Source organism: Syngnathus typhle, unplaced genomic scaffold, assembly GCF_033458585.1.
Source record: "Syngnathus typhle isolate RoL2023-S1 ecotype Sweden unplaced genomic scaffold, RoL_Styp_1.0 HiC_scaffold_486, whole genome shotgun sequence".
NCBI classification, from domain to species: Eukaryota; Metazoa; Chordata; class Actinopteri; order Syngnathiformes; family Syngnathidae; genus Syngnathus; species Syngnathus typhle.
The window spans coordinates 1-16051 of NW_026872387.1; the positions used below are offsets into that span (position 1 = coordinate 1).

The following is a 16051-nucleotide window of genomic DNA, read 5'->3' on the forward strand; positions in this document are numbered from 1 at the left end:
GTGTCTTCACACATCTAGAAACACGCATGATGGATGGGTTTACTGACGACCCTTGCCCAAACATAACTGGGCTGCAGTAGACCCACGTATATCAAATAGAAAATGGATGGGTGTCATGTAATCCTAATCAGATTAGATGAATGAACCACGTGAAAGATAATGATGGTTATTATTTCCTTGTGGACACTTGCAACAAGATGGCGAAAAGGCTATGACAAATGGTTTAAATGACAGAAATGTTTTTGGGTGCACATGAAACTTCAGAGATTTAAATAAAACAACTGGAACAAAAGCCTCATGGCTGCATAAGGCTTCACCTGGCCACTACAGGTGGCCCTTGGCCCTGTCCACCTGACAGACCAAATCTCCCAGAGAAAATGGCTCGTAGTGATGGACTGCGACACGTTCCGGCTTACTGTTTGCACATATTGGGGATACTCTGTGACCGTAGACTCTTTGTCAACCGAGGCTCCCCTTTTGTTTGTATGCAAGCAATTAAAAAGTCGATTTTTCATCATACATCTCCTCCTTCTGCCTTCAGACACCCTCTCTGTGGATGTAAGGCCTCAAATCACCGACGTAAGCATGGACACCTGCTACTCCTGCATGAGTGAAGAGACCATCAGGTCCGACTCAGTCAACCAGACCCTGTGGAACGTGCTCATCCAGGCGTTCATCAGCAACGGCACACAAAGCAAAAACCGTAAGGGTGGGCTCAACCTAATGTCAAAAGACATCCTCTTACGGACTGCACCTCCCTCTCTTCGCAGTGACCACCTGTTCGGCCGACCTGCCCACCACACCCACTGCCTCTCCCACCACAGTGGCTCCAGTGACGAACACCACCACCAGTATGCCCACTCCGCCAACAACCCCTGCCCCAACCCTCCCCACACCCACCACTGGGAGGTTCAACATCAAACCTGATGAGAACAGCACAGCGTGTCTGATGGCAAACTTCGCCTTGCGGATTGGCGTTGAGCTCGGCGAGGTGTGTGAGCCCCCCCCCCCCCCAACACTTAATTTTTGAGATAGAATGTAGCCACTCTGATTTTCTTTTTGTCCTTTCTGCTTTAGAAGTATCAAGAGATGAACTTGGATCCCAACGGGACCACCGCGTCTGGATCGTGTGGCGTCAACACTAGTGAGCTGGTGTTGGTATCTAACACCTTGACTATCATGCTCACTTTCACCAATGTAAGTTCTCTTGCGGCATTGTCTGGTTTTGTGCCTCTTTGAGGCATCCTAGATTCACAAGGAAGCAACGGACTAAAGCTGTAAAGCAAAAGAGCCTTATGGACTATTTTTAACATGGAAATTAAGAACGACCTTTGGAATTACTTTACAATCATGAACGTGTGCAATGTTTTCAGGTAATTTAACAACTCGACATTACAAGTTACAGTTTATGGACGGTGTCCGTTACAGAGATAAAAAAAATATATAGTTTCATTTCAAATACCGTTTCTTATGTACACGTGTAGTAGTTCTGTTTTTTTTTACTCTGTTTTATTGTTCGGCGAACGTGGTCTTGCTGTAATAAGGCGATTTCCATTGGGTTTGTATTTCAATGTTTGAGTCCAAAAAGATTTTTGTAAAGACTTTTAATTTTTGATAATTGTAGTTTATTCGTTTTCATGTTATTGATGATGTTATTCTCTAAATGCATCTTCAGCTCTGGTTTTAGTTATTAGTGTTGGTGTACCTAATGGAGTGTCTGAGCACTCTGTGTCAGTAGGATGTATTTTTATGGGGTATATGTGCGTTCTTGTCTTTGATCCGACTATTTTTTTCTGACAGGACACCAGAAAATTCCACCTACAGGCTGTGAATGTCACCGCTAACCTGAGTTCTGGTAAGCCAAGTCGTTTTGTTTTCCTCAAACGCATTGAACACATTCTCCAAGCAGGAGGAGGTTAATATCGTGTTGTCTGCTTTAAGGTGTGGTTTTCTCTGAGGCAAACAGTAGCTTGAGTCTGTGGGAAGCAGCGGTGGGCAGCTCGTACATGTGCAACAAGGAGCAGAACTACACCATCACCACCAAGCTCACCATCTTCACCTTCAACCTACAAGTGCAGCCTTTTGCTGTGAAGAAGGGTGTCTTCAGTACAGGTACTCTCTCTCACCTAACACTCGTTAAAGCAGCATTTACAAGTTGATTATTGTTCAAGTCTGCCGTTAATCTTTAACATGAGAAGCTCCCCATTCTGCTAGAAAACATAACCACTTCTAAATGTATGGGTTTGTTTTTTGTTTTGTTTTTTAGTGAGAAAATTCTTTTTTCGAACAACCTTTTTTGACACATTGCTGCTTGCGTGAAGTGAAAACAAAAACAGCAGCAGTAGCCGATCCACTTTACGCCATATATTGAACAGTCAAGCTTAAAGAAAAAAAAAAGTGAACATATACAAAGAGCTAGAGTAAGCATAGATCCAGATATTCACACTAAAGATAACCCAAAAGACCATCTCAAGACACCTCCGCCTCCTCCTCCATTATAGTGCCATGACACATTGCGGCTGTCACTTGGGGGCAAAAATTGGAATTGTTACTTGATCGTTGCAATGTAATTCCAGCCTTGGTGTTCTGTGACCAAGGGGAAGTCTGTTCACTTTCATTAACGATACAAGCAGAAATGAGGATCAAAACAAAAATTGTACCTTCTGCTTCTTGGGAAAGCATTTATAGCTTGTAGAGAGCATGATGAGTTAAGTAGAAACAGGGCAGAAATGTGTGGTTGACTGCCTTTCTTTTCATCTGCAGCCCATGAGTGTCCATTGGACGACACCAGCATCTTAATCCCAATCATTGTCGGCGCTGCTCTGGCTGGCTTGATTCTCATTGTAGTGATCGCATACGTGATTGGTCGGAGAAAGACCTATGTTGGATATCAGACGCTTTGAGAAGCCACTTTGCAAATCAGTCACAAAATATGACAGAGGGTCCCCCCAAGCCTGGTCCTTGTATTCATGTGCAACAAACTTGATTGGCTCTTGACAATTCAAACCCTTTTCATTGAAATCAGAAATGTGCAAAGTTGTTTTGAGGGTTAAACATGCACACTGAGCATTTCTGAGAGTTTGCTGAGACAATAATGTGGTAGTTTTTCTTCAAGGACCAAACTTGTCTGTTCCCTGTGTTTTGTTTTTCTGTTTTCCATTTTTTTGTTTTTGTGAATGAGCAAATGCAAAGTTGTTTAGCCCCGTTCAATACAAAACATACAACTCTATGTATATTATATAAAATCAATAAAAATAGCCTTCCACTGCCTTTTCAATTTCTATATTAGAAGTCATTTTGTTTCCTTTGGTCAATTTGGGGGTGACATTCTGAAAAGGTTTTCCCCAATATTGAACTTTATTGAGATGCACCTGTGTAATGCAATTTAGCAATGCTGCGGGACTATATTCAGCTCACCGTGACAATTTTGCATTTGCTCTGCCGACACTCCATGTTTTCTTGATTTCATCGCTTGCACATTTCTTACTTTTACTTTGATTTATTTTCATTTGTATTTTTCATTCCAATCATCCAGGGGTGGGGAACCTATGCCATGTGGTCTGTATATTGCCTGCCATGAAATTCCACAAACAAATCCTCAGAGGAACTGTTGGAGAAAAAAAGCTTCAAATCATAAGTAATTAATTTCAGAAAGGTTCCCCACCCCTACTTTGATTTATTTCATTGATGCAGAATATTTTCTCAGGAGTCAGATGCAAACCCTTCACCTAAGTGCAGAAAATGAAGTTAGTTTAGTGAAGGCGCGCTCCACTTGGATCGCATAGAAAAGAAGCTTTAGCCAATGTTTGCCCCCGCAGAGCGGGAAAAAACATTAGATTACACAATTGTGAGAGACCTTTATATTCTCAGACCAAGAAAGAGGTTAGAATGTGTCAAGCGTTTTCTGCTCAAAGGGTTTGTCACACTTGGCACGAGTCAGAGAAATCAATCGAAAGAGTCTTTTCTGCCGTAATTGTTTGTGACATTAGGTGAAAAGGGATGGTATTGTTTCATTTGAGGATGTTTGAATGCACTAAAATGCTCTTTTACGTCTATTTGTGTTTGGAAATCGTTACCTGATTATTATGTATTGTGATCCAGGCTCTGAAGGCTGCAGGGGCCCCAAAATGAATGTGTAACACAGTCATGTGTTATTGGTGGTCTCGGAATAATCTGAGCAGGAGGTACAGATAGACAGAAGCTTTCCATGGCCGCCTTGTTGGGCCATAATGGTGTGAAAGGTGCTCAGCGCCACCCTCACCTTGACTTTGTGTGATGTTTAGTTTTTCCCCCAACTTGCACCGCAGCCAGCTCAGAGCCTCAGGATAACAGTACTGTGTTTTAGTTCTTTTTCTATTGTGACGATAACAAGCCAGTGTAGTGTGACTCATTTATGCGGAGGAGAATTAGGGCCTTGCTGAAAAGAAAATACAAGAATAAAGTCGCCAAAAAAGCTGTAACAGTGACAGTTTTTTTTTTTAAAGCAGAGTCGTAAAGTGATGACTACAACTGAAAAGTTGGGTTCCGGTTGAACAAAAAGTTAAAATATTTTGAGAAAGTTTTAATAGTCCATATTTTAAAAGTCATAAAGCCTTAAGCCGTATAGTATGGAAAACAAACATCATTTTTTGGGGGGGGTCAGATCGCAATTATTTTCATTAGTTTGTGGTATCACATTACTTTTGCCCCTGCATTATAACTTAATGTTCATATAATTACATGTTTCTCCTCAGAGAATTATGACTTCTCAAAAATTATTCACTCTTATTCCAACTTTCATCTTAAGTTAACTTTGGGTCAAAGCTAAAACTTCTCCTCATAGTATCACGAACACTCATTCATTGCTGTCTCCTAGTATTACGTCTTTTTGCCATTTGTTGTTAAATTGCAGTTTCCCCCTCATAGTGATACTACTACCCCCCCCCCCCCACACACACACACGTATATTATAAATAGTTACAGATTTCGCCGTAATTCGTTAACTATATTCTAATTGGATTTAAATCTTTTCAGCATGGCCCAAATACGGCTTTGTATGTTCCGACTAAAGGAGCAATTGTTTGTTTGTTTTTTGTTTTGTTTAATTTGCACCGTAACTTTGCTTCTCCCAGGGTTGTGTGTGAGTGTTTAAACAGTTGCAGTGTTGTTACTCTCAGCTTTATGCCATAGAGAATAGTGCCTTGCTCAGTGCAAGCATTGGCTTCCATGACTTAAGCCGACATCAGGTTTATTTTTTCTCCCCACCATCTCGCAAGTTCATCAAAAGGGAATCTGTCTGTATAACTGTCTTTGTTTTGCGCTCACATCCTGAGTTATGCAGTGTCAAACTTGATCGTTTTAGTATTCTGGAGGTTTATGGAAATAAAAGTGTGCTGCTGTTCTAGCCCTTCTGAGTAAATGTTTTTTGGGAGGGGGTGGGGGGGTGGGGGTACCAGAGACCCCACCTTTTTATACTAACCCATTCTTCACTCCCTTAATCCCCACTATTCTATGAAGACATTAACCTCTTCTCTCTTCACTTTCATCTAGCTGAGGAATGCCAGACTGACTCGGAGAGCTTCATTGTTCCCATAGCTGTTGGTGTTGCCCTGCTTGTTCTCATTCTTATTGTTCTGCTGGCCTACTTCATCGGAAGAAAGAGAAACATGGCCAGTGGTTACGAGTCCTTCTAGAATCGTCTTTTTCTTTTTTTTAATTATGATTGAGAGGGAGGTGGGTGTTTTGTAATCAAGAGAATCACCCGCGTACCTCCGCGCCTGAATTAGCACCACTGTTTGGTGCAAGCTTTTCTTAAAACGCACTTTTCCTTCTTGCTAAAGGACCATTTGACATTAGGGGAATTATACCACTTGTGGCGAACAAAACCAACTACATTAGCAGATTTTTGTGTTGAATCTTGTCATAGAACAGTCATTTTGTGGCTTTGTTATTGAGGGAATATTTGTCGTCCCCTTGATTCCATAAATTAATTTGATTGCTCCTGAAATTTGACCGATTTATCTTGTCTATAAAAACAAAAAGAAACTAGCGAAGGACTATATCTTAGTCACAATTGTCATAAATACGCCTTCGCTCGTGAAAATTTAGGCACTTCATTGGGAAAACATTCCCAAACATGTCAAATAAGTCCACTCATGCATGTGTGTACAGAATGATGCCATTTTTATGGTCTTGATTTTCACTTATCACATTGTCGATTCTTTGTGGAAATTTGGTCAGGTTCTACTGTGTGAAACTTCTAACCATGCTGAGGATTTTTTATCATTCCTACTTTTCTCTTTTTCTTTCCCACAAAGCTTTCCCCCCCCCAATTAATCACCAGTGCTAACCTTACTCTCTCTTGTGTGTGTGTGTGTGTGTCTGTGCTTCCTTGTATGCCACTTAGCCGAGGAGTGCTTCCTGGACTCTGATTTGAGCTTTTTGGTGCCTATCGCGGTGGGCGTGGCCCTCAGCTTCCTAATCGTCCTTGTCCTTCTCTCTTACCTGATTGGCCGGAGGAAGAGTCGTACTGGCTACCAGTCTGTGTAAAGCTCACCCCCTCAATCAATCCCCAAAGTTCTTTTTCTAGCCTTCCCCTTCAAAAGTAACATTTAGCTTTAGCCCTTGTGTATCCCAGCTACCTCCACACTGGTTGTCTCTTCCTCCTTTGCCAATGACTGACACAGCCAAACCATTTCAAAATGCTTTGTTTGACTCAAGACTGCATGTCTACTTCCACTCCCAAACTGAGAGGGTCAGTACCCTCTCTGCCCTTTCAATATTATACACGTGAATGATTAATCGCTTGTCCAGAATGAAATCATTTTCGCTGTCGAATGACTTGAATGTACAAGCAAACTATAGCCCCATGACTTGTATGCCAGATAATTATTTTTTTCTAAATGCACACCAAATTAAAATGAACTCTTGAAAGAGAAGGCAGACTAAACATTTTACCAGCCCTGCAATCACATTTTGAACAAAAGATGTGACAAAGAATGAATACTTATTTTGTGCTTAAATCTCAACATAAATATTTTCTTAATTTAATGCATCTATTCTTCAATTACAGACACTGCATTGCAATGTAGTTGATCACGAACCTTCCACCACACAGTTTTGTGCCTTTCCGTTAGCCACCATTCAGTTGCTTTGCTTGACAACAAAGTTATGTGATGATGATTATGACCTTGTCTTAACAAGTGTGTGTGGTGGAGCTAGGGGGACGTATTAAATAAATGAAACTTTGTTTCTTGCTTTGTAGTACTGTTGTATGTTTTTTTTTTTTCTTTTGTGGCCTGAGATCATGTGATTGAAAATGAAAGATTGCCAGACTGCTCAGTTGATAAGCTGTTATCCAACCTCCTCAAAATACATGAAATGGAGAAGAATAATTAAGGACAAATAAAGGAATATTTTAGGGCTTGAAAGTTGAAAATATGGACCGAAACACTATAAGGGTTAAGATACGGAGACAATACTTCCAGTTCCCACACTATTAAAAACATGAATTATATGAAACAAATATCAATGAAATAATTTGTATTTTGGTAACTTCATGAAAAACGGATTTGCTAGTTTATTTACATCCATCCATCTTCTGAGCTGCTTGTCCTCACAACGAGGATGGTGGGTGTGCTGAAGCGTATCCCAGCTGACTTCGGGCAGTAGGCGAAGGATACCCAGAACTAATCGCAGAGCACACAGAGACAAACTCTCACATTGACGGGCAATTTGGAGTGATTTGTCCTACCATCCATGGTTACGGGATGTGGGAGGAAACCCACGCAAGCACGGCGAGAACATGCAAATTCCACACAGGAAAGAATCGAACCCGCATCCTCAGAACTGTGAGGCGGATGTGTTAACAAGTGTTCACCATGCCGCCAGTATATATACAGTGCTCTAAATATTAACTATAAATATTGCTTCTTTAATTTGGTGCATGCATAAGCACTACCACTTATTGGCACAGGATGGCAGTAGCTGCCAGAAAAGAGGGGAAGCGTTGGAAACACCTCTCAGTATCTTGCATTGCAGTTCTAAACTTTTTCAAATTTAAAAATATCAACTATTAGAGAATAATTTTAATGTTTTCAAACAAACTATATTGATAACAGTATTACTATCAATCAACCATATAGTTTCATCAAAATCAAAAGTTGTTGTTTTTTTAAATTAAAGTACAAATTCCAGATTATGCACAGCAGTATTTCCAGATATCTTCTACTTAAAGGTTGCAAAGTACTGAAAATACTCATTTATTGAATTTTAATAGATATGGAAGATAGATAGATAGGTAGGTAGATAGGTAGATACTAGATATAAAAAAATTCAATCAGAATTTAGTATTTTAGTACATATGTAGTATGTATGTGTTTATATAGTTATAAATATAGTTATCGATATAAATATGTATAATAATAGCAGCTGTCCAACTCAGTGAATCTGCTTCTTGCCTCATGGCACAGTGTTTCCCGAGCAACTCCACTGTTTGCTCTCTACACCTACACACACTGCCTTAATGACAACGCTGCCCTGACCTGAAGGCCTAATTAAAGACAGTGACACATAGACAGATGGGCATTAAAACACATACGCACTTTCCAGCAAATTGAGCCTGGGTTACTGACTGAAAAATAGAACAAAATTAAATAAAGTTATATGAGCCGGTAACCTTGTTGTCACCCGTCATGCTTTTATTGAATTTAGAGAGAACACTGCAAGGGGTTTTCAGTGCCTTTTGGTCATAAGATTGTCAGAAGAAATATAGTTTTTCATCTAGTCAACGTGTAAATTGTATTTATGCTCCTTCCCTTCCTTAATAAATGTCCCTGAAGGCATCACAACTAATGTCAATTGATTGAAGCTCATATTTGCAATTTGACTCAAGACATTTTGGAGATCCTCGAACAGTACAGAAAAGATATAGACAATGCCACAAACCCCCCTTCACAGCATACAGTGATGCCCTGAGAAAGTTTAATTTGTTCCGTGAACATGCTTGTAACTCAAATCCATTCTATTTCAAATTATCTTTCCTCATTTAAATGAATGAAAATGCCATAAATATCTTCCAGCCTCTCAAAAATATTTGGAATGAGTTTCACACATTGCACACTTAAATAATTTGTTTTTACAGATTCCGCCATTTCTGCAATTTTGCACAATATCCATTGGATTAAATCTTCAAAAATGTTGCAAAAAAATTATTGATGTGGATTACATTATGTTTGATTAGGTCATTGCTATATTGTTATCGAACATAGCCTACTGTTTCCCATTTAAAACCTACAGTATTACAAACAAAATGTGTGTTTTGGGGGATGGGAGTTAATGGGAGGATTTTACTCATTTCAATGGGAAAAGATGATGGGAGTGTTACGAGCATGGTCACGAACGAATTAAGCTCATCGCTGTTATTAAATGATGTACTGTACCTCAAAGTAATGATCTGCCCTTATATACATTTTTTAGCGGGGATTGATAGGTGAGATGTAAACACACCTCGGAGTGACGCAAGCAAGGTGGCTGATTATCAGTCAACCTTTGTATGTGTTAACATGAGGTGGGAGGGCGGGGCTGAGTGGTAGGACAAGTGCACAGAGAGAGACGGTAGGAAAGTCTTACCAGGTTTACAAGGCTCACACCGCTTCACATATTGCAATATCTGGACTGTGGGTGTTTCTCCTCCAACATGGATCTGCTGTCTTAAAAAAGAACAATATTTCCTACTCAGACTACGCAGACCATCATGGGATTTTCTGGAACAAGATAGACTCCTTCAGCATGCTGGACTTTTCACCCCATCTCATAATTCAGCGCCTCTTACTGTCCTTGTGGTTGGTGAACACTTGGCACCGAGCGACTGGCTCTATTGGCGATGGCAGACAGATGTGGCAAATGCCCAAGCCGGTCGCAATCAGTCTAGAACAATCATTTCTTCATGATACGTTCCCCGCAGGGTTCCTCTGGGGGTCTGGGACATCCGCTTTCCAGACCGAAGGATCATGGGACAAGGATGGAAAGGGGGAATCCATCTGGGACCATTTCACCCAATCCAAGACGGACAATGTGGCCAGTGACAGCTATGTCCACTGGGAAGATGATGTGCAGGCACTTGAGTATCTGGGGGTGACATCGTACTCTTTCTCCCTCTCGTGGCCCAGACTGTTCCCTGATGGGAATGCAACAGGTCCTCCCTGTCAACCTGCTGTGGAGCACTACAACCGTCTCATAAACAGGCTGGTGGAAAAGAAAATTGAGCCCATTGTCACCATCCATCATTGGGATCTGCCGCTGGTCCTGCAGGAGGCGTATGGAGGATGGAAAAATGACACACTTATTGAATTGTTTGGGAACTATGCTGCCTTTTGCTTCCGGACATTTGGGGATCGTGTCAGGTACTGGCTTACGATGCATAACCCGTACTTGGTAGCTGTGCAGGGGTACGGCGTGGGGCTGCATGCCCCTGGAGAAACTGGAGGACTTGCTGCCTCTTTTATTGTGGCCCACAATTTGATCAGGGTAAGTAAGTCTTTCATCATGTGTACTTTGCTGCAAATGAGTTATTTTCATCTTTTGTTCCCTTAATTAGTCAGTAAAAAAAAAAAGCACCAACTTGTTGACGTCTATTTATTTGTCATATATTTTTTTGGTCAATAAACAGATCATTTTATGAGATATGGAGGTCTAAAGTCCGCCATGTCCGTACAGTGTGTGACAGGAAGTCATGGAGATATGCCTCGATGATAATCACTCATGTTTTTGTCATTTAAAGCGCTGGACAGATGGTGTGTGTTGACACTCATATGAGAACGAGATCATTATAGTGTTAGGTCAAGTGTATGATTACCATGTCTGTTGCTCCGCTCATACAGCCGTCCCTCAATATCTCACGGTTATCTTTTTGCAGATTCAGTGCATCAGCAATTGTTCACTATTTTACAGTAACACATTTTCCACACAAAAGCCAGGAGGAAAGAGTGCAAAAAGAAATGTCAAAAAGTTTTGGAGCATTTCACACTTAATAAAAGAAACTAATTGCCCTTCTATGGTAAAGTAAACATCCTTAGTGAGATGAATTGTGCGCGTTTTGTCTTTTTTTTTTGGGAGGGGTGAAAGAGATGCTGGAATGGACTAATGACTTTTCTCCTGTGGAAAATAGTTTCCTTTTTCTAGCTAACAGGGACTCTGACCTATTTTCCACACTCCCTTAATTTCAATGGTCAAAGATGATTTGAAGTGTAAGTGTTTTAGTGTTGTGACGGAACGAAATAATCTCATATCCCGGGGCACTACGGTTTTTGTACTTCATCACTTCTTACTACTGAAAATGATTGATGAATTAGTAATGTTGTTTTTTTCTGGGATTACCAGGCACACGCCAAAGCCTGGCACATCTACGATACCCACTACCGCCCAGAGCAGAAGGGTAAACTGTCCATTGTTTTGGGCTCCCACTGGGTTGAACCTCAAAAAGGCCAACCCGTAGCCACCGGTGTCGATCTTTGTCAACAGTCAATGGATGCTGTTCTTGGTTGGTTCGCCAATCCCATTTTAGGTGATGGAGATTACCCGCCTTCTTTGAAAAACAAGCACAGGGGCCTCCTGCCCACATTCACTACCAAGGAGAAGCTGTGGGTGAACAACACAGCCGACTTTTTTGCCCTGTCCTTCGGGCCAAACAACCTCCGTCTGGGCCGCACCCTGCCCCACTTTGGCCAGGTTGTGTCACCAGATCTTAGGCGCGTTCTGGGTTGGATAAAGCTGGAGTACGGGGACTTGCAAGTTCTGGTGGCTGAGGGTGGATGGTTCTCTGAAGCTAGTGTGGGAAGAGAGGACACAGTGGCCATTTACTTGATGAAGAGATTTATCAACCATGTATTACAAGGTACAGTGTTGAAATACTATATATGATTGAAACAAAATTATCTCATTTCATAAAGGTGTTATGAAAATAGATTTTACTGTTTTAATTGTAAAAATGTCATTGTATCTGAATATCAACAAAAGCTCAATATAAACCTATTTATTATTATCATTATTAATGTTATCAATATTATCATTATTATTGTTATTATTATTATTAGTAGTAGTAGTGCTATGTTTTGTGTTCCAGCTGGCCGGTTGGATAGGGTTCGGTTGCTAGGCTACACTGCGTGGTCACTGGTAGACAGCTTTGAATGGAACTACAACTACTCAGTCCGCCGGGGCCTTTTCTATGTTGACTTCACTCATCCTAATCGAACCAAGACGCCCAAAACCAGTGCTCAGTACTACAGGCGGGTTATTGCTGACAATGGATTCCCCCAAGTGGAACCCTCCAGAGAAGTTGAAGGCAGTTTCCCCTGTGATTTTCACTGGGGTATTGCTGACTCCACCTTGCAGGTAAATGCATTCAGGCAAAATGGATCTAAACAAATGCAACCATCCATTTTTCTCTCTCTCTCCTTTGTTAGGCCCGCTTTTACCCCTTCTCCCCCCAATTCAAAGATCCCAATGTGTACAGCTGGAACTGGACAGGCGATGGATCATTCCGTGCAATCCCAGGAGTAAAGCTTCATACTAATCGTTCCCAGTGCACAGACTATCTGGCCATCCGCAGTCATCTCTACCTGTTTGTATCTACTGGGGCAACACACTACCGCTTTGCTCTAAACTGGTCTCTGATTCTACCACATGGAGACCTTTCTAGTGTTAATGTGGAAGCACTAAGGTAAAAAAAACCTCCCTATTTGAAAATACTCATTTTAAAACCATAACCCACATCACCAATCTGAGACCAGTGGTGCAAATCATGGGTGCTTTGACTTTTTTTGTTGCGTTTACATGCTCTACTAAACAATAACCAAAGATATGAATAGGTAGGCATGACATGCTCCTTTTCCGCTGGATACCTGCAAGTTGATGTTAATGCTTTCAATTACATGTAATGAAACCATTGCACCTGCTAACATGGTTGCCATGCATGTCCATGCATTTCCATTGACTGCTGTATAGGCACCACGTAAGCGTGCTCTCTATTATATCTGTGACAACAAAAACATAATCAAGCACCAGTAAAAAAAACAACCTCTTCTGGAACTGGCAGACTTTGACAACCATTGTTTGAAGGGGCTTTTTAGAGAACTGCACTCTATTTTCTGTCTGTTAAATCTGGAATCTGTTGGTTCAGACTAGAGCTTGCACTGTAACCTTTATGAATTTTGCTGTTCAGCTTCTTCTTAGTGAGCAGCAATTTGTTTAAAAAGTATTAAACAATTCAACAATTGGACATGTGTGTACTAAATCTTAGAGGTCAAATTAGGTGTAGCTGAAAAGTGTATAGTTCATCCAGAAGTTTCACCCAAACGTTGAACAAAGATCTCTCGCTTTTTGTGAGTAGAAAGTTCTTTGTTGTTCCTTGTTCTATGTTGTTCTTTCAAGCCAAATCGAAATTAACCTGCTCTTTATTTTAACACTGTTTAAAAGGTACTATCGCTGCGTCCTCACCGAGCTGAAGAAACTGGACCTGGAGGCTTTGGTTATCCTCTATTACCCGACCCACAAAGCTCCACATCTGGGCTTGCCCGGTGCCCTGCACGCCTCTGGGGGTTGGCTCAACTACAGCACAGTGGAGGCCTTTCAAGAATATGCATCACTGTGCTACCGGGAGCTGGGTTCCTGGGTCCGTTACTGGATCACAGTGAATGAGCCTAACAGACTCACAGATATTTATTCCAATGCGAATGAGCGACACCAGGCTGCCCATAACCTCCTTCTGGCTCACGCGAAAGCCTGGCGGCTCCATGAGCTAAAGTACTCTCGTCAGCAGGGAGCTATGGTGTCACTGGCGCTTCACGCTGACTGGGCTGAGCCCGCAAACCCCTTCCTCCTACAGTCACATGGAGCGGCAGTGAAGAGATTCCTTCTTTTTGAACTTGCTTACTTTCTGGACCCGTTGCTGGGGACTGGAGATGAGGAGAAGCAGGGCAAAGAGGACTACCCACTAGAAATAAAGGCTTACTTGAAGGAGAGAGCCTGGCCACGGAGCCAACAGACATCTCCTCTTCCTACTTTTACCAAAACTGAAAGGGAAGAACTCAAAGGTGCATTGAGTTTCATTGCGTTGAATCATTTCACCACACGCTTGGTCTCTCCTTTTCCAAATAATGGACAGAAGAACCACCCTGGCAACCATGACTTTCTTATCCTGTCTGATCCCACCTGGCCCTCCTCCAGACTGGGCCAAGCGCTTGTCCCTTGGGGACTGCGAAAGATCCTGAACTGGGTGACTGAGCGATACGGAAGGGCTCGGCCTATCATTATCACAGCAAGTGGGATTGATGACCAGGCTCCTGTACAGGATACCATGAGGCAGCACTATCTAAAAAGTTACCTGCAGGAGGCTCTTAAAGGTCAGCCTTTTGTTTTTATTAGGATGAGTACAATACGCGTTGACTTTTTAAGCATTTCTTAATGCTGATTCTCTCCAAAGAAAACATTTTATTTGCTACTCACAGTTGAAGGTTACTGTAAAACCATCACATAAAAAAAGGGAAATGTCAACATACTATACATCACTCAGAGCCATACAGTATTATGTTCACCCATTGATTCTTAAAGTATGGCACCGAGCTCCTTCTAGTGGTCTGCAAAAAAAATCACTGTTCATGTATACCTGCATTGTGTTTAAAATTTTAAGTTCAAAACCTTTTTAGAAATGTTTTGTTTTTAATTATTTGGGTATAGACATTTTTTATTTCATTACTTTTTTATTTGCACTATCCGTTTAACTAAATACTTACATATGTAGAGTTGTATTTTCTATATTTAGGTGTCGTGTAGTAGTTTGAGAACCACTTCTCGATGAAGTGTGTTTTCCTCTGCCAGAAGTAATGTTCATTTTCACTCCTGTGTAAGGTACTATCAGCATGGATTACAATGATGTTGACGCCCAGGCAAAGCTCGACAAGCAATATAGATTTTATGACTATATTGCCGCCTCCTATAAACTCCCAAGGAACCATAAAGATGATAATAAAAAAAAAGTGGGAGGGCAGAGAAACAATGGAGCGATGAATTAGATTAGGTTTTATACCTTGCCCTTGTGGCCATTTGCTCACCTACACTGCACTAGCAAACATGAGTAGATTTACATCTAAAAGACAAACCGATGGTTAATTGGCGATAAATTAATATCTCTGCTTCTCTTCATGTTTCTTCAGCACGCCAGTTGGATGGAGTCAACCTGCGGGGCTTCTATGTGTGGAAACTGCAGGATGATCATGTACCTCAGTATGGTCTTTTCAGCTCACCCCACCAACAATCCAAAGAAAAGGCCTCCGTTGACTTCTACAGACAAATCATCACCCGGAGCGGGTTCCCCAAAGACGTCACGTTGCACAAATGCCGCTCTATTAAGGTCCAGCCAGTGTGTAACTTATGCGTGTGGCTGTCCAAGAACAAGGCGCTGACGGTCTTTGGCTGCTGCTTCATAATCACAGCTGTCATCTTCATTGCACTGGTCATCTCCACTGTTATCACCAGAAGAAAGTACATAAAGGGGCGGAGGAGTGCAGTGAGCATGATGAGCAGGAGAAGACGAAGGATTCAGTGATGTGCTCGTGGAAGCCTGCTGTCAATGTTAAACACAGGACAGACTCATTTTGGTGTAGGTGTTTTAAAATTTACAATTGACTGTTTTCAGGGGTACCTGGACCCCCAAAAGTTGAGAACTCCTGAATTTGTGTACATACAGTTAATAGAGCAAATTATTCTAAATATATTTCAAGTGTTTGTTCAAATAATGAAATATATTCTGCATATTGTAATAAAGATAAAAATACCGCTGGCCACTCAAAATTCTAGGATGGTGGCTCTGAAACCCAAGATGTCTATTTCAAAATGTATTCCCCTGTTTATAACTCAGAATACATTGATTTTAAGGTACATGTACAAAAGTTGAATGTGAAGTTTGATATTGTGAATATTTTGTTACCCAGTGTATGTCTGTATATAGTTGTACTAGGTTCATCTTGTTTTTTCTTTTTCAATTACTTCTCTGGTTCTTCTATATCAAACAAATTTG

At 41.3% G+C, this 16051-nt stretch overlaps 2 protein-coding genes across 4 annotated transcripts; both read left to right on the forward strand.

Annotated features, from left to right (window-relative positions):
• Positions 1 to 375: 375 nt before the first annotated feature.
• LOC133149799 (lysosome-associated membrane glycoprotein 2-like) lies at positions 376 to 7235 on the forward strand. Of its 3 annotated transcripts, none has more exons than XM_061271951.1 (6): positions 376 to 703; positions 771 to 991; positions 1078 to 1197; positions 1801 to 1855; positions 1942 to 2112; positions 6386 to 7235. In XM_061271951.1, the coding sequence occupies exons 1-6, from the start codon at positions 391 to 393 to the stop codon at positions 6526 to 6528; spliced, it is 1023 nt and encodes a 340-aa protein (XP_061127935.1). In that variant the 5' UTR covers positions 376 to 390; the 3' UTR covers positions 6529 to 7235. The 3 variants fall into 3 exon arrangements, with proteins under 3 accessions (XP_061127935.1, XP_061127934.1, XP_061127937.1); XM_061271950.1 differs by lacking the exon at positions 6386 to 7235 and adding an exon at positions 5530 to 6379; XM_061271953.1 differs by lacking the exon at positions 6386 to 7235 and adding an exon at positions 2764 to 5383.
• Positions 7236 to 9668: 2433 nt separating this feature from the next.
• On the forward strand, positions 9669 to 15811 carry LOC133149800 (beta-klotho-like). Its single transcript, XM_061271954.1, has 6 exons — positions 9669 to 10506; positions 11359 to 11872; positions 12101 to 12369; positions 12441 to 12697; positions 13453 to 14378; positions 15189 to 15811. The coding sequence occupies exons 1-6, from the start codon at positions 9769 to 9771 to the stop codon at positions 15578 to 15580; spliced, it is 3096 nt and encodes a 1031-aa protein (XP_061127938.1). The 5' UTR covers positions 9669 to 9768; the 3' UTR covers positions 15581 to 15811.
• Positions 15812 to 16051: the final 240 nt, after the last annotated feature.